The following is an 18,865-nucleotide window of genomic DNA, read 5'->3' as shown; positions in this document are numbered from 1 at the left end:
CTCAATATTCATAGCCCTATATCACCTATCAAAATATCATTGCTAGCAAATTCTGCAAGTCTGATTTGGCTCCTTCCTTCAATTCCTATATTTTTGTATGTAAGGGGAGGCAGTAGCATAGTGGTATTGTCACTAGTAATCCAGAGATCCAAGGCAAGATCTGGAGACCCGGCAGATGGTGAAATTTGAATTCAATAAAAATCTGGAATTAAATGTTGATTATCGTAAAAACCATCTGGTTAATTAATGTTTTTTGGGGAAGGAAATCAGCCATCCTTACCTGGTCTGGCTTACATGTGACTCCAGATCCACAGCAATGTCGACCCCTAAATGCCCTCTGAAATTGTCAAGTATGCTGGTTAATCCCTGTTCAGATAATCTAAGCTTTTCTTGAGAGATCAAATTTCCTTAATTCTTCTCCCTGGAAGTAAAAGTTTTCCCTTCCCATGCCCTTGATAATTCTAATTAAAGTTTTTATATTTCTCTTTCAATTCACAGATAGGTTCTTCCTCTCTAGAAACGTTTGAGCAATAGGTGTAGCCATGTTGACTGTTCAATGAATACAGTAAAAAGAAAGCTGTGACATCTAGTTAATTTAAACGTTGACAAGTTCAATCTACTCGATCCCAGGCTCTGGATTTGAATCCGAGATTCCCAAATTTGTTACAATCACCTTGAAGACTGATTAGCGTGAGAAAGATATTTTAATTCCCAGTGGCCAATATAAAGGAATCGCATGACAAGATTTCAAGTTTAAAGACTTCACTGTAACAACCTAAAATCAACATGGAGTACACATTATTTAGTAGGTAACTAAACTACAGAGAAGATAACGCTCAATGTCTTAATGCAATCCAAAATCCCATGCCTCATATACACTTTATAGCATGTTGTCCACAAAATTGCAATCGATTTAGGAAACAGTCTAAAGTTACTCCCAGCTTCCAATGAGCTCATGCCCCATTTTGAGTCAATATCCAGCAACTGAAGGTCCTTTCTCTCAATTCTCTAAGAATTCACAACCAACTTTCAACAGTAAAGTCCAGTAATTTCTTCTCCCACCCTTGCCAGGGCAAATCTTTCAGTGTCCTCAAATTGCAGTGGATTCCTTCTTTTTTGACCAGTGGACAAACGTCCCGCAATATTCGGTCTGGTACCTAATAGAAAATGTAGCCTTTTCCTATCCGACTGTCCCCGTCTCATTTGCTCTATGTGCAGAGCGTTTTCAATCAGACTGCGTGAGAGAAATCAATACAAGGCAAGACAACTACCTTTCAGCGTTCAGGTGTGAAATAATGCATGTCGGTTCACTAAGTCTTAACCTGGGCCCCCTTGTCCTATGGTAACCATTTTTAGTCCGGCAAAGTTCAGTACAAGTTCACACTACCCCCCCCCCCCCCCCCCCCCCCCCTCCTTCCAGGGCATTCCATTTTCCCTCGAGCAAATTAAACATAATCATTTTATAACCTTGCATTCATAACATATCCAACTGTAGGATTTAAGTTTAACAAAATACAACACCTCTGACAATTAACTATTATTTTTGCACCACAGTATTAGCAGCAATATGCCCATGTTATGGAATTGGGTTTGAATCCCCCACCCTTTTGACTCAGATGAGAATGTTATCAGAGTTTTACTGTAGTATCCATGCCAACCAAGTATGCATGAACGGCAAGTAGGATGCAAAACAATACTCTTTTATTAGAATACACAAATCTCCTCTCCCCGAAGGGTCACCCTCTCCGACCTACACCCAGGTTGGGGTTTTTATACAGTGAGAGCCCCCCTCGTTAAAGGGGAAGCCCTGCCCCATTACCGGGGAAGTTCATATTCGTTGGAGGTCACGGGAAAATGAATGGAACACACATGTGGCCTCCGTGGAGGTCAAAACAGTTACAAAGTAAATACAATCAAAACTTTACTGTTTCAAACACCAAAGAGGCAAGTAATGACAAAAGTAATAACTGCTGCTGTCATCAAAAAAAAAAATCACAATTCCTCATTCTTTAGAGAAAAGTAAGTCGAAATGAAATTAGTCATAGTTCAAAGCAATCCACCATTGGAGAAAAAACGATTACTTGCAAGAATTTAGAAATTCTAATTCTAAACATCCAAATTCTAATCCAGTGTTCTTCAAAGTCGGGGGCGCGACCTGGGGGTGGGTGGTAATCGGGCACGCATGCGCAGTGCAGCCGCTATTTTTTTTAAACGGTTGCAGCTTTTTGTTTTACAAGTTCTGTAGTGGTTTTTATTCATTTATTTTATTCACTTTTTTCATTTATTTTATTCATTTTTTTTTTTACAAATTCGGGGGGGGGGGGGTATTCATTTTTTAATTTCTTTTTTTTACAGGTTCGGGGGGTTTTATTCATTATTTTCATTTATTTTACTCATTTTTTTTTAACAAGTTCGGGGGGGGGGTTATTTGATAAAATTTTACAGGAAAAAAATTCAGAACTTTGGACAGATGGAGACTCCATACTTTCCGACGCCAGAAGGCTTCACCTTCATCCAACAGGTTCCACTGGAGGAGTGTGTACGAGGGCCAAAGGGACCCAAAACCATTTCCTCCATTTTTGTCAGCAGCAAACAAGGTAAGAGAAAATGGTGGGTCGCGAAGGTCGGCCGGGTTGGGTCCTGAAGGTTGGCCGGTTGGTAAAAATGGGTCCCCGGAAAAAACGTTTGAAGAACACTGTTCTAATCTATGAGAAACATGCCAATCAAATCCCCCACTAGGCTTCCCAACACAAAATGCATTAATGCATCCCCACCCTTCTGGACCGTACAAAAGTCTCCTTTTTCCTTTAGACTAGGGTCACAATATCTCTAGTTATCCATGGCTCCCTGAACTTCCCATACTTATCCTTCGTTCTCTCAGGAACATGACTTTCCTGAATACTAATCAACTGTCGCTTGAAAGACTTTCACATGTCCGATGTTGATTTACCCTCCAACAGCCGCACCCAATCCAAATTCTTCAATTCCTATCTAATGTTATCATAATTTGCCTTTCCCCAGTTTAGCACCTTAATGCGAGGGTTACGCTCATCCCTATACAAAAGTAAACTTACGGAATTGTGGTCACTAATCCCAAAATGTTCTCCTACTGAAACCTCAACCACCTGTCCAGGCTCATTCCCCAATACCAGGTTCAGCACTGCCCCCTTCCCTAGTTGGACAATCTACATATTGCAGCAAGAAGCCTTCCTGAATATACCTTACAAACTCTGCCCCATCCAAGCCCCTAGCACTAAGGGAGTCCCAGTCAATATAGGGGAAATTAAAATCCCATACCACAACAACCTTGTTACTTTTGCACCTATCCAAATTGCTCTACCTATCTGCTCCTCTATCTCTCGCTGGAAGTTGGAGGACCTGTAATAAACGCCAAACATTGTGATTGCTCCCTTCCTGTTCCTGAGCTCTACCCAGATTGCCTCATTGTATGAGCCCTCAGAGGTGTCCTCCCGCAGTACGGCGATAATATTCTCCTGAACCAGTAATGCTACTCCCCCACCCGTTTTACACCCTCTTCTATCTCTCCTGAAGCATCTATATCCTCCAATGTTCAGCTGCCAATCCTGCCCTTCCTTTAACCATGTTTCTGTGACAGCCACAACATCATAATTCCAAATACTAATAAGTGCTCTTAAGTTCATCTGCCTTACTTGCTATACTTCTGGCATTGAAACAAATATACTTCAAACCACTGCGTTTGAGCAGACAGGGTGATGTTGTTCTTTTATTTGTGTCCTCTATTTGCCCTTCAGTTATTACACCTTCTAAGCGAAAATAAGCTTCGAGGCAGAGATAACAAAAGCAGGGAGGTCATGATGAAGCTGTATAGAACTTTGGTGAAACCACAGCTGAAGTACTGTGAGCAATTCTGGCAGCATGGTAGCACAGTGGTTAGCACAGTTGCTTCACAGATCCAGGGTCCCAGGTTCGATTCCTGGCTTGGGTCATTGTCTGTGTGGAGTCTGCACGTTCTCCCCATGTCTGCGTGGGTTTCCTCTGGGTGCTCAGTTTCCTCCCACAGTCCAAAGATATGCAGGTTAGGTAGATTGGCTATGCTAAGTTGCCCTTAATGTCAAAAAAAGGTTGGATGGGGTTTCGGGGATAAGGTGGAGATGTGGGGTTAGGGTGGAGGTAGGGGCTTAGCTAGGGTGCGCTTTCCAAGGGCCGGTGCAGACTCGATGGGCCGAATGGCCTCCTTCAGCACTGTAAATTCTATGATTCATTCTAGAGTATTTCCACTGGAACTGACACGGCTTCGGTTATGATCACCCCAAGCTGATTCAGAACCACATAAATGCAGACAACAATGTTAACGGCTCGAAATACACTTAATTCAGCGTCCACCAGGTCCAGAGGCCGATTTAAAGTAATATCCACTGTTATTGCCAATGCTGTTGCTCCGAGGTGTACGGCATCAATATCGTCAAGACATGGACCAACATGAAAAGATAACCATCTGATGTACTTCCCACCAGTTCAGAATATTATAATTTAAAATAAGTGAAAATTCTTGCAAGCAGATTTTTTCCCTCTCAATGAAATGTGTGCTCTTAACAATGTACTTTCCCAACAGTTTCTTTGCCTCGAAGTAAAGCTTAGTTCTACACTAGAGTGTTCCAATGATTGCAACAGGCAGCACCTTTTGTAATGTGCATTCTCTGACTCCGTAATTAAGAATACCTCATGCTGCTCCATATACCTTGACTGTTGATCCTGATGTTCATTGGTATCTGGGCTGTCATGGCAAGTAGATTCTGCTGAATAGCACGCTGCATCAGCCGCTGCTGTTCATCCATCCCAATTACCATCTTCTTCTCAGGAGGCTCTCCAGACTCCAGTTTTTCTCTCAGCTGATCTAATGCCGTAGCTTGCGCAGCTACTGCAGCCTGAGCTGCAGCAGCGTGAGCTGCAACTACCTGGTGACCGGTCAATGAGATAGGGAGTCTACCGCCCAAAGATAGTGGAATAATTGAATCCTCCTCTGCAAAACAAAATTAGACCACAACATTCATAAACATTGATAAAAAGACTAAAAATTAAAATGTATTCAAAGTGTTTGAGGCTTTTAACAAAAGAAAAAGCAATTTCAAATAATGCTTTTTTGTTGTGCTCATTACTTTTTTCATCATTTTCATCAGTGCACATTTTGTACCATTTTGGGGGGGGGGGGGGGGGGGGGGGGGAATCCAAGAACAAAAATCCAATGTTTGAAAATCAAAAAGCACTTTTTTAGTCAAAATCCAATCCTTGATGAACTAATGGGTTTATCGAGTAACAGGGTTGCACAAACAAGAAAGTCCCAGCCTTAGACTCTGGTCATAAAGCAGTGGTTCTCAAGCTTATTAGTCATGTATCCCAGTTCATATTCAACAACCTTTTGCTTACCTTGTAGGTAAAGCCGTTTTTATTTTAACTGTCCTTTTAATTACATTAAAAATTAAAATGCAGGGGATTGGGGGTATAGCATTGAGATGGATAGAAAACTGGTTGGCTGACAGGAAACAAAGAATAGGAATAAACGCGTTTTCTTTCAAGTGGCAGGCAGTAACTAGTGGGGTACCGCAGGGATCAGTGATAGGACCCCAGCTATTCACAATGTATATTAATGATTTAGATGAGGGAACTAAATGTAATATCTCCAAATTTGCCCATTGACACTACGTTGGGTGGCAGGGTGAGCTGTGAGGAGGATGCAGAGATGTTTCAGTGTGATTTGGACAAGTTGAGTGAGTGGGCAAATGCATGGTAGATACAGTATAATGTGGATACATGTGATGTTATCCACTTATGTAGCAGACCAGGAGGGCAGATTATCGGAATGGCTATAAATGAAGAGAGGGAATGTGCAACAAGACCTGGATGTCCTCTTAAACAGTTGCTGAAGGTAAGATGTAGGTGCAGCAGGCGGTAAAAGCAGCAAATAGTATGTTGGCCTTCAAGGCGAGAAGTTTTGATTGCAGGAGCAGGAATATCTTGATTCAGTCATACAGGGCTTGGTGAGACCACACTTGGAATAGTGTGTGCAGTTTTGGTCTCCTTATCGGAGGAAAGACAAGGATATGGGGTAAATCATATAGGACCGAGACAAGGATAAATTTCCTCACTCAAAGTGGTGAGCCTGTGGAATTCACTACCACAGAAAGCAGTTGTTGGATGATCAGCCAACTCCATCTACAGGTTTGCTGATGACACGACTGTAGTGGGTCTGATCTCGAACAACTATGAGTCAGAGTACAGGAGGGAAACAGAAAACCTAGTGGCGTGGTGTAACGACAACAATCTTTCCCTCAATGCCAGCAAAACTAAGGAGCTGGTCATTGACTTCAGGAAGCGAAGTATCGTACACGTCCCTGTCTGCATCAATGGTGCCGAGGTGGAGATGGTTGGCAGCTTCAAATTCCCAGGTGTGCATATCACCAACAATCTGTCCTGGTCCACCCATGTCGACGCTACAACCAAGAAAGCACACAGCGCCTGGACTTCCTCAGGAAACTAAGGAAACTTGGCATGTCTGAATTGACTATTACCAATTTTTACAGATACACCATAGAAAGCATCCTCTGTCTACATCGTAGCCTGGTATAGCGACTGCTCAGTCCAAGACAGTAAGAAACTGCAGAGAGCCGTGAACACAGCCCAGTCCATCACAAGATACCACTTCCCAATCATTGACTCTGTCTACACCTCCTGTTGCCTTGGGAAAGCGGGCAGCATAATCAAAGACCCCTCATACCCGGGTTATTCTCTCTTCCAACTTCTTCCATCGGCAGGAACTACAAAAGTCTGAGAACACACACTAACAGGTTCAAAAACAGCTTCTGCCCCGCTGTTACCAGACTCTTGAATGACCCTCTTATGGACTGCCTTGGGAAAGCGGGCAGCATAATCAAAGACCCTTCTCATCCGGGTTATTCTCTCTTCCATCGGATAGGAGACAAAAGTCTGAGACAACGCCCTAACAGGTTCAAAAATAGCTTATTCCCTGCTGTTACCGGACTCCTGAAAGTCCCTCCTATGGGTTGAATTGATCTCTTCACACATCTTCTCTACTGAGGAGTACTACACTCCGTATGCTTCACCCGACGCTCGTGTCTACATATTTATATTGTGTATTTATGTATGTCCTATGGATGGAATGATCTGTCTGGACTGTACGCAGTTGTACCTCGGTACACGTGACAATAAATCAAATCAAATCATAATGAATGGTGGAGCAGGCTCAAAGGGTTGAATGGCCTACGCCTGCTCCTATGACAAGTTTTGTAAATCATAGTTACAGGTAAACATATGACTACAGTAATTTGTTATTTGCTTCTCTAATAACTGCACATTTTGTAACTCCCCCAACAGAATCAATCAGCAGCCCCTGTTCCCAACCGCCGCACCCTATCACATCTTTGCAATATCCCTCAGCAGCCTTTCTCCCAACCCTTCTCCTCCCCACCCCCCCCCCCCCCCCCCCCCCCCCCGCCAACTGCTCTTCTCCCCAACCCTTCATCATCCCATCTCACTCTCAGCAGCCCAAGCACAAACCCACTACTCACCGAGCAGCCTCTTTCCCAACTCCTTTCCTTCACAATCATTCACAGCCGTTCCTAATCCTCACTCCCCCAAATCAATTACTCGGTAGCCCGACTTCCCAAACCTCCTCCCCTCCACTCATTCCTTCATACCTTTGAGAGACGGTTATATCAAGGTGGTGGCCTGGTCCAGGCAGGCTGCCTCTGCCCAGCAGTCCACTGACCTATGGGTCAAGCAGGCACCTCTCCCATTTGGACAGTCTTTGGGTGAGCAACTGCGGCTCTCAAAGCACTGCTGTTGTCAGTGCTCAAGTTTATGTGCCACCACTCACTTACCCAACAGTTTCCCCAATCTCTCTTCGTAGGACAGTCCCACCATGCCTTGAATAAGTCTGGTGAACCTTTGTTGCACTTCCTCTATGGCAATAATATTCTTGCTACAGTAAAAGGACCAAAACTGCACATACTCCTTCAAGTGCAGTCTAACAACGGTTGCATACAAACTAGGAGCAGCAATAGGCCACTCGGCCCCTCAAGCTTGTTTCACCATTCAATAAGCTCATGGCTGATCTAATTTTAACTTCAACTTCAAATTCCTGTCTAACCCAATAGCCTTTCACCTCTTGCTCATCAAGAATCTATCTACTTCTGCATTTCAGATATTCGATTCTGCCTCAACCACCTTTCGAGGAAGAGAATTTCATAGTATCTCAACCCTCAGGAGAAATATTTTTCTCCTCATTTCTGCCTTAAATGGGCGACCCTTTATTTTTAAACCCCTAGTTCTAGATTCTCCCACAAGAGGAAATATCCTTTCCACATCCACCTTGTCAATACACTTCAGGATCTCATATTTCAAACATGTCGCCTCTTAACTCTTCAAAACTCCAGTGGATACACACCTAGCCTCTCCAGCCTTTCCTCACAAGACAGCCTATCCAATCTAGGTATTAATCTGGTAAACCTTCTCTGAACGGCGTCTAACACAGTTCAGTAAGGAGACCAATACTGCACACAGCACTCCAGATATGTGCCAGGGGATTCAAGGGCAGAATCAATTGGGCTAGAGCTAAGGAACAAAAAGGGTGCAATTACATTGCGCGGTCTAGTCTATAGGTTACAAACTAGCGACAAGGAAGAACAAATCTGCAGGGAAATTACAGAGAGATGCAAACATTTTAGTGTAGTTTTAATGGGGATAATTAATTACCCGAATATAGACTGGGACAGTGGTAGTGTAAAAGATGAAGTAGGGCAAAAGTTCCTAGATTGTTTTCATGAAAATTTTCTACAGCAGTATGTGTCCAATCTAACAAGAAAGGATGCATTGTTGGACCTGTTTCTTCGAAATGAGGTGGGCCAAGTAGATCAAGCGACAGTGGGGGAACATTTAGGAAGCAATGACCATTATATTATATGGTTCATAACGATGATAGAAAAGGAAAATAGGCATTCCAGGGTAAAAATAATTAACTAGGGGGAGAGCTGACTTCAACGGGGCAAGAACAGAGATCGGTTAGTTAGACTGGAATGAAAGGTTGGCGGAAAAATCTGTAGCTGAATAACGGACTACCTTCAAAACATAAATGGTCCGGACACAGTCAAAGTATCTTTCCTTAAAAAGGGAAAGGTAAGGCAAACAAATCCAGAGCTCCCTGGATGAAAAAGGAGATGTAAATTAAGGAGAAATGTGCTAAGGACAGGTGTCAAGTGAAAAATACAGTTGAGAACCAAGATGAATACAGATGTTTCAGAGGGGAGGTGAAAAAGCACATTAGAGAAGCGAAGAGGGAATATGAGAAAAGACTGTCAGCTAACAAAGGGGAATCCCAAAGTCTTCTGAGGGATATAAATAGTAAAATGGTTGGATTTCCTCCGGGTGCTCCAGTTTCTTCCCACAGTCCAAAAATGTGCAGATTAGGTGGATTGGCCAGGCTACATTGCCCCTTAGTATCTAAAAGGTTAGGTGGGGTTACTGGGTTACAGGGATATGGTTGGGCATGGGCCTAGGTAGGGTGCTCTTTCAAAGGGTCAATGCAGACTCGATGGGCCGAATAGCCTCCTTCTACACTGCAGAGATTATATGATTCTATGAAGAGGAGTAGGGCCGATTAGAGACCTAAAAAGGGGTATACACATGGAGGCGGGAGTCATGGCTGAGATAGAAAATGAATACTTTTCTTCCATCTATACCAAGGAGGTAGTGTGGAATCCATAATAAACTATTTCTTAGTGAATGACGTGGGTCTGCAGAGACAGAATGATGGAGGTAGCCGAAACAAGAATGTGCTTTCTGTAAACTACAGTAACATCCAAGCGCAGCTGGGGAGAAAAGTATGCAAAGGATTGAAAATGCTCGTTTTTCTATTGGTCCATTTGCCCCATTTTCTATTGGCTAGAATTACTGTCCCTTCATTGGTTTAAAATGAAAGTTCAACTGCAATACTGAAAGTTGACAAGGCACTGGGATTGGATGAGATGAATCCAAGGGTATTGGAAGGACGTGAGAATGGAAATTGCAGGGGCCCTGGCCATAATCTTCTAGTCTTCGCTAGACTCAGGGGAGATGCTAGAGGACTAGAGAATTGCAGATCATAGAATTTACAGTGCTGTAGGAGGCCATTCGGCCCATCCTTGTTCAAAAATGGTTGTATGGATTGCCCCAGCAATTACAAGTCAATCAGTTTAACATCAGTAGTGGGAAAGCTTCTGGAAAAAAGTATTCGGAATAGAATTGGTAGTCACATGGAAAAATTTGGGCCGATTTGGAAGAGCCAGCATGAATGTCTAAAGGGGAAATTGTGTTTAACTAACTTGGAGTAGGTTGAAAAGGTAACAAAAAAGGATCAATGAGTGTAATGCTGTTGATGTGATGTGCTTGGCCATTCAGAAGGCATTCAATTCAGTGCCACACAACAGACTTGAGAAATGTTACACCTCCTGGAATAAAAAGGTACAGTAGCAACGTGGATACAAAATTTGCTGAATAATAAGAAGCAGAGACTAACAGTCAATGGAAATTTTTCGAACTAGAGGAAGGTTTGAAGTGATGTTCCCTGGGGGATGGTATTGAGACCCTTGCTTTTCCTGATACAGTAATGGTGTGCAGGGGACAGTTTTAAAGTTTGGGGATGATACAAAGCTTGGAAGTGTTGTAAACTGCGAAGAGGACAGTGTAGAATTTTGAAAAGACATGGACAAGTTGGTGGAGTGGACATATAGGTGGTAGATGAAGTTCAATTTGGAGAAGTGTCTAACTAGGTCGGTGCAGCCTTGATGGGCTGAATGCCTCCTTCTGCATGTAGGGAATGGCTTCCTTCTGAACTGTAGGGATTGTATGGATTTGGCTCTCCGAGCCTGCTCAGCCATTCACCAAGATCATGGCTGATCTGATTGTAACCTCAACCCCATATTCCTGCCTACCCCTGATAACTTTTCACACTCTTGTCAAAAAATCTTCTTCTTTTCACCCTCTTGTTAAAGAAGAATCTATCTAGCTCTGCCTTAAAAATTGTAGAACCCCTACAGTGCAGGAAGCATTCAGCCCATCAAGGCTGCACTGACACTCCAAAAGAGCATTCTACCGAGGCCCGTAACCCCATCTAACATTTGGACACGAAGGGGCAATTTAGCATGGCCATCCACCTAACCCACACATCTATGGACTTTGGGAGGAAACCAGAGCACCCGGAGAAAATCCACAGACAGTGGGAGAAGGTGCAAACTCCACACAGTCATCCGAGGTCGGAATAGAACCCGAGTTCCTGGCACTGTGAAACAGCAGTGCCAGCCACTGTGCCACCATGCTGTCCATATGGCCAACTCCTGCTTCTAATTTGTAATCTTATACAATCCTTAACTTCCTTCGTTAATCACAGTTGACGGACTTTTTTGAGCTTTGCACCTTGAAGAAATGTATAGTTGCTATAAACTATGCAATAATTTATTAAAGACTAACCATTGCCAATGTACCAACATATCCTTTAATGCATTTTTCCAATCCACTTCAGCCAATTTGCCCCTCATACTTTCATATTTTTGTTTGTTCAAATTTAACACTAGCTTCAGATTGAACTATGTCACTTTCAAACATTTTGTAAAATCATATTAAGTCACTCATCCCTAATTGTGCTTTTAAAACAAGATTATTAATTAGCCCTTTCTCATTACATAATACAAGATCTCAAATAATTTGAAATAGAAATAGAAAATACTAGAAAAACTCAGCAGGTCTAGCAGCATTGTTGGAGAAAGAAACAGAGTTTGACTCTTCGTCAGAGCTAAAGAGGGGGAGAAAAAGAAACTCTGAAGAGTCTTACAGACTCAAAACATTAACTCTCTTTATCACCACATATGCTGCCAGGCTTGCTGTGTTTTTCCAAGCATTTTCTGTTTTTATTTCAGATTTCTAGCATCCGCAGTATTTTGCTTTGATCTAAAATAGTCTTTTCTCTGGTCAGTTCGCCAACATACCCCATTCTAGAAAAACATCCTCAACACATTCCAGAAACTCATCCTCCACAGCATTTGTGCTCATTAAGTTAACCCTGTCTAAATGCAGATTGAAGTCACCCACGATTATTGTATTACCTATGCTACATGCTTCTCTAATGTCCTGATTATTACTATGCATCACATGGTGACAGTTTGTTTGGTGGCTGATAAACATTTCTACCAATTTTTGCTATCCCTTGCTGTGGCTCAGCTCCACCTAAACAGATTCCAAATGTTGTTCTTCGGTGTGAAATCCACTTTTACTAACATACTGATCTCATCCTTTATTATCAGCGCAACACCACCTCCTTTTCACCGGTCCTTCTTAAATGTTGAATAGCCATGAATATTCAGTTCCCAGTATTGGTCATCCTGTAGCCATGTTTCCATAATGGCAGTTAGATCAAATCCATTTAACTCTTTCTGTGCCTTCAACTAGAGGGTAGTATAATATGATTCAATACTTAGGATGTGGAGGGAACCATTTGGCCCAAGTTGCCACTCCTAACCATTGTCCAGTGATTCTCTGCTAGAAATGTGCATGTGTGTAATTGACATAATTGGTTCAAGTGTAATCTTCTTAATGACTAGAAAGCAACCTACATTAATATAGCAAATTTAACATAGGGCGTGTGCACCAAGAACAATATTTTTTAAAAAGTGAATCGCAGGTGGTGATATCCGGACAGGTGAGTCAAAGTTTGAATGAAGAGGTAAGTTTTAAGTGCATCTCAAGGAAAGAGGATGAGGGGCTGGGAAGTTAGGGTCAAAACAGCTGGAACCATTGCGGCCAATGGCAGGGTGATTAAAACCATGGATGTGCAAGAGACTGGAATGGGAAGAGCACAGAGATCTTGAAGTCTTGTTATGCTGGAGGAGACTACAGAGATAGGGAGGGTTAAGGCCATGTAGGGATTTTAAACAAGGATGAGGATTTTAAAATTGAGGCATTACAGTAAAACCGAGCAGGCATGGATGATGGGTCACTGAAATTTGGAACAGGCCGAGGCACGGACAGTAGTGTTTTGAATGCGAGAAGGTTTAGAGGGGGTGGAAGATCGGCAATGAGCCAAGGGACAAAAAGACTTTTTTTTAAAAAAATTATTTTTTATTCAAATGTTCACAAAATATAGAAAGACCCCCCCCCCCCCCCCCGTATACATAAATAATAAATTAATAGCCATCATCAACACAAAAGCAAATATACATGCCCACTCAAGAAAAACAACCTCCCCCCGCCCCCCCACTGGTTGCTGCTGACCATCTTCTAACGCTCTGCCAGGAAGTCTAGGAACGGTTGCCACCGCCTGACGAACCCTTGCACCGATCCCCTTAGGCAAATTTCACCCTTTCCAATTTAATAAACCCCGCCATATCGTTGATCCAGGATTCCACACTTGGGGGCCTCGCATCCTTCCACTGAAGAAGAATCCTTCGCCGGGTTACCAGGGACGCCAAGGCCAGAATCTTTTGCCTCCTGCACTCCTGGCCCCTCTGCCACCCCAAATATTGTGAGCCCAAAGCCCGGCTTGACCCTGGAACCTGCCACCCTCGACACTGTCCTCGCTACACCCTCCCAAAAGTCCTCCAGTGCTGGGCATGCCCAAAACAATGTGGGTGTGGTTTGCTGGGCTCCCTGAGCACCTAACACACCTGTTCTCGCACCCAAAGAACAGGCTTATCCTTGCCCTGGTCATGTGAGCCCTATGCAGCACCTAAAATTGTATGAGGCTGAGCCTCGCGCAAGAGGAAGAGTTCACTCTTCCCAGGGCATCCGCCCACAACCCCTCGTCAATCTCCTCACCCAACTCCTCCTCCCACTTACCCTTTAGCTTCTCCACCGAGGCCTCCTCTCCTCCTGCATCACCCGATATGTTGCAGAGATCCTCCCCTCTCCAACCCACACCCCCGACAGCACCCTGTCCTGGACCCTGCGTGGCAGCAACAGTGGGAACTCCACCATCTGCTGCCGAACAAACGCCCTTACCTGCATATATCTGAAGGTGTTCCCCGGGGGAGCCCAAACTTCTCCTTCAGCTCACCAAGGCTCACAAACTTCCCGTCCACAAACAGGTCCCCCATCCTTCTAATACCTACCCTGTGCCAGCTCAGGAACCCTCCGTCCATCTTCCCCGGGACAAACCGGTGGTTCCCCCGAATCGGGGACCACACCGAGGCCCCCACCTCCCCCCTGTGACGTCTCCATTGCCCCCACATTTTGAGGGTAGCCGCCACCACCGGGCTCGTGGTATACCTCGTTGGAGGAAGCGGCAGTGGCGCCGTCACCAGCGCCTCCAGGCTCGTGCCCACACAGGACGCCATCTCCAGCCTCTTCCATGCTGCTACATCCCCCTCCATCACCTACTCAAGCACCATCGCCACGTTGGCGGACCAATAATACCCACAGAGGTGAGGCAGCGCCAACCCCCCCCCCCCCCATCCCTGCACCGCTCCAGGAACACCCTTCTCACCCTCGGGGTCTTCTGCGCCCACACAAACCCCATAATGCTCCTATTAACCTGCCTGAAGAAGGCCTTAGGGATCAGGATGAGGAGGCACTGGAACAGGAACAAAAATCCATGGAGCACTGTCATTTTAACTGACTGCACCCTCCCCGCCAGGGAGAGTGGCAGCACGTCCCACCTCTTAAACTCCTCCTCCATTTGCTCCACCAGTCTTGTGAAGTTAAACTTATGCAGGACCCCCCAACTCCTAGCCACCTAGACCCCCAGGTACCTGAAACTCCTCTCCGTCCTTTTTAGTGGGAGCTCACCAATCCCCCTCTCCTGGCCCCTGGGTGAACGAACAACTCGCTCTTCCCCATATTGAGCTTATACCCAGAGAAATCCCCAAACTCCCTGAGAATCCTCATCACCTCCGGCATTTCCCCCACCGGGTCCGCCACATATAACAGCAGATCGTCCGCATAGAGCGACACCCGATGTTCCTCCCCACCCCACACCATCCCCCTCCAATTCCTCGACTCCCCTCAATGCCATGGCCAGGGGCTCAATCACCAGCGCAAAGAGCAGGGGGGGCAGGGGACACCCCTTCCTCGTCCCCCGGTGTAACCAAAAATACTCTGACCTCTTGTTCGTGGCCACACTCGCCACCGGGGCCTCATACAGCAACTTAACCCACCTGACAAACCCCTCCCCAAACCCGAACCTTTTCAGCACCCCCACAGGTACCCCCACTCTACCATATCAAAGGCCTTTTCCGCATCCATCGCCGCCACTATCTCCGCCTCCCCTTCCACCGCCGGCATCATTATAACATTCAAGAGGCTCCGTACATTCGTATTCAGCCGTCTCCCTTTCACAAACCCCGTCTCATCCTCGTGAATGACCTGAGGCACACAGTCCTCTATCCTCGTGGCTAAAATCTTCGCCAACAACTTTACATCTACATTTAGGCGTGAGATCGGCCTGTATGACCCACATTGTAGGGGATCCTTGTCCCGCTTCAGGATCAAGGAGATCAACGCCGGAGACATCGTCAGGGGCAAAGCCCCTCCTTCTCTTGCCTCGTTAAAGGTCCTTACCAACAGAGGGCCCAGCAGGTCCACATACTTCTTATAAAATTCGACCGGGAACACATCTGGCCCTGGTGCCTTCCCCGCCTGCATGCTTCGTATCCCTTTGACCAACTCCTCCAACCTAACCACGCCCCCAGCCCCATCACCTGCCCCTCCTCCACCCTCGGGAATCTCAACTGGTCCCGAAAGCGACCTATCCCTCCCTCCTCCAGTGGGGGCTCGGACCGATACAGTTCCTCGTAGAAGTCCCTGAAGACCCCATTGACACCCACCCCACTTCGCACCATGCTCCCTCCCACATCCTTAACTTCTCCCGATCTCCCTAGCTGCCTCTTGCTTCCGAAGCTGGTGCGCGAGCATCTGGCTCGCCTTTTCTCCATATTCATATACCGCCCCCAGCGCCTTCCTCCATTGCGCCTCCGCCTTCCTAGTGGTCAACAGATCGAAATCAGCCTGGAGGCTACGCCGCTCCCTAAGCAATCCATCCTCCGGGGACCTCCGCGTACCTCCTGTCCACCCTCACCATCTCCCCCACCGCCCTCTCCCTCCTCTCCTTATGGGCCCTAATGGAGTTCAGCTCTCCCCTGACCACCGCCTTCAGCACCTCTCAGACCACCCCGACTTGGACCTCCCCATTGTCATTAGCCTCCAGGTACCTCTCTATGCACCCTTGGACCCGCCCGCTCACCTCCTCATCCGCCAGCAACCCCACCTCTAAGCGCCACAACAGGCGCTGGTCCCTCTCCTCCCCCAGCTCGAGGTCTACCCAATGCGGAGCGTGATCGGAAATGGCTATCGCCGAGTTCTCAGTATCTTCCACTCTCGGAATCAGCGCCCTACTCATAACAAAGGAGTCAATCTAGGAATAGGCCTTGTGGACATGGGAGAAGAATGAGAATTCCCTCGCCCCTGGCCTCGCAAACCTCCATGGGTCCATCTCTCCCATCTGGTCCATGAACCCCGTCAGCCGCCGTCGGCCTCCTACCCGTCCTAGACCTGGAGCAATCTAGTGCCGGGTCCAGCACCGCATTGAAATCCCCCCCCCCCCCAATTATCAGGCCCCCTGTATCCAGGTCCGGAATCCGGCGCAATTCGGGGCGTATACATTGACCAACACCACCCGCTCCCCCTGCAGCTTGCCACTTACCATCACATACCTACCGCCATTGTCTGCCACGATGCTCGACGCGTCAAAAGACACTCTCTTCCCCACCAAGATCGCCACCCCCCTATTTTTTGCATCCAACCCCGAATGAAACACCTGGCCTACCCACCCCTTTCTCAACCTTACCTGATCCGCTACCCTCAGGTGCGTCTCCTGAAGCATGGCCACATCTGCCCTCAGCCCCTTCAGGTGCGCGAACACCTGGGCCCGTTTGACCGGCCCGTTCAGTCCCCTTACGTTCCAGGTTATCAGCCGGATCAGGGGGCAACACACCCTCCTCCCCCGCCGACTAGCCATATCCCCTCCTAGGCCAGCCACGTGCCCGCGCCCCCCGCACGGCCGGTTCCCCACAGCGGCAGACCCCCCGCTCTGACCTCCTCTACAGACTCCAGCTCCTCCTTGGCCATTCCAGCAGCAAACCAGTCCCTCCCTTCCCCCTCCCCATAGCTGCATTGCTCTCCCCATTACACTCCCGTAAGTCAGCCAACTCCTGCTGACCCCGGCCACTCCCTCGACCCCTCCCAGTGTGAAACTCCCCCCTCCCACTCCCAGCGCGGGAAAAAACCCGCGCTTCCCAGCCCCCTTCAGCCCTTAGCGGGAGAAAAAGCCCGCGCTTTCTACTCGCCCGGCTCCACCTCCTCTGGTTTAGCCCGGTCCCCTTGCCCCCAACCCAGGCCTCCCCCCTCCCCCCCCCACCCCCCCCTGCGGGACACCCCTGCCGGCCATCAACCCCCCTAAGTCGTTTACCTACCCCCCTCCACGAGCCCACCCGGCGGACCCAACCAAAACAGTGCCCAACCAACCCCCGAAAAACCAAGAACCAACAAAGAACCCCCCCACAAAATACAACACAACAATCCCCAACCATCCCTTCATCGCGGCCCCCCGCCCTTGACCCTCAGTCCAAGTCCAATTTTTTGGCCTGTACAAAGGCCCACGCGTCCTCCGGGGACTCAAAATATTGATGTCGGTCCGTATAGGTGACCCACAGACGCGCCGGCTGCAGCATGCCGAACTTCACCCCCCTCCTGTGCAGCACCGCCTTTGCCCAAATGTACCCGGCCCTCTTCTTCGCCAGCTCCGCGCTCCAATCTTGGTAGATCCGGATCTCCGTTCTCCCACCTGCTGCTCCGCTCCTTCTTGGTCCACCTTCGCACGCACTCCCGATCAGCAAACCGGTGGAACCGCACCAGCACCGCCCGCGGCGGCTCATTGGGCTTGGGCCTCCTCGCCAGCACTCGGTGGGCCCCCTCCAGCTCCAGGGGCCCCTGGAAGGACCCCGCTCCCATCAGCGAATTCAGCCTGGTGACCACGTAGGCCCCCACGTCCGACCCCTCCAATCCCTCCGGGAGGCCCAAGATCCGCAGATTCTTCCGCCTCGACCGGTTCTCCATCTCCTCGAACCTCACCTGCGATTTTTTTTATGGAGCGCCTCGTGCGCCTCCACATTCACTGCTAGGCCTAGGATCTCACCTTCGTTCTCAGAGACCGTTTGCCGGACCTCCCGGATCGCCGTCCCTTGGGTCGTCTGGGTCTCCAGCAGTTTATCGATTGACACCTTCATCGGCGCCAGCAGATCCGCTTTCAGCTCCCTAAAGCAGCGCTGAAGAAATTCCTGCTGCTCCTGCACCCACTGCATCCACGCTGCCTGGTCTCCACCCGCCGCCATCTTGGTCTTCCTCCCTCGCACCTTCTTTTGTTTCACTGCCACTTTTTTGGTGAGCCCACTCTTGGTCCAAGCCATACACTATTGGGGGAATGTTGCTATCTCCTTCCCACACCGGGAACGTCGAGCAAGCGCCGTTACGGGCTCTAAAAAGAGCCCAAAAGTCCGCTTCTAGCGGGAGCTGCTGAACGTGCGACTTGGCTCTGCATAGCCACAACCGGACGTCAAGACTTGCATTAATATGATACCTTTAACAACCACAATTTGTCCCAATGCGTTTTAGTTTAGTCAGTGAAGTATTTTTGAACCAGAATCATTGCTATGATGTGGGAAAGCATTGGAATAGTCAAGTCTAGAAGTAACAAAAGCATAGATGAGGCTTTTAGCAGGTGAGTTCAGGTGCAGTCAGAGTCAAGTGATGTTGCAAAAGTGGAATTGTGGTAATGGTACGGATATATCAT

The 18,865-nt window shown here is 47.3% G+C and overlaps 1 protein-coding gene across 1 annotated transcript in view; it reads right to left on the bottom strand.

Moving 5' to 3' along the window:
* The window catches only part of arid3a (AT-rich interactive domain 3A), a 158,558-nt gene that overhangs the window by 51,203 nt on the left and 88,490 nt on the right, over window positions 1–18,865 (bottom strand). Inside the window, exon 5 of the mRNA XM_072482675.1 lies at window positions 4,721–5,002. Coding sequence (XP_072338776.1) covers window positions 4,721–5,002 — 282 coding nt within the window. The remainder of the gene's footprint in view (window positions 1–4,720; window positions 5,003–18,865) is intronic.

This window comes from Scyliorhinus torazame, chromosome 18 (assembly GCF_047496885.1).
Source record: "Scyliorhinus torazame isolate Kashiwa2021f chromosome 18, sScyTor2.1, whole genome shotgun sequence".
Taxonomy (NCBI): domain Eukaryota; kingdom Metazoa; phylum Chordata; class Chondrichthyes; order Carcharhiniformes; family Scyliorhinidae; genus Scyliorhinus; species Scyliorhinus torazame.
The sequence above is the reverse complement of the archived record's forward strand: the minus strand, read 5'-3'. Positions and strand labels throughout refer to the sequence as shown.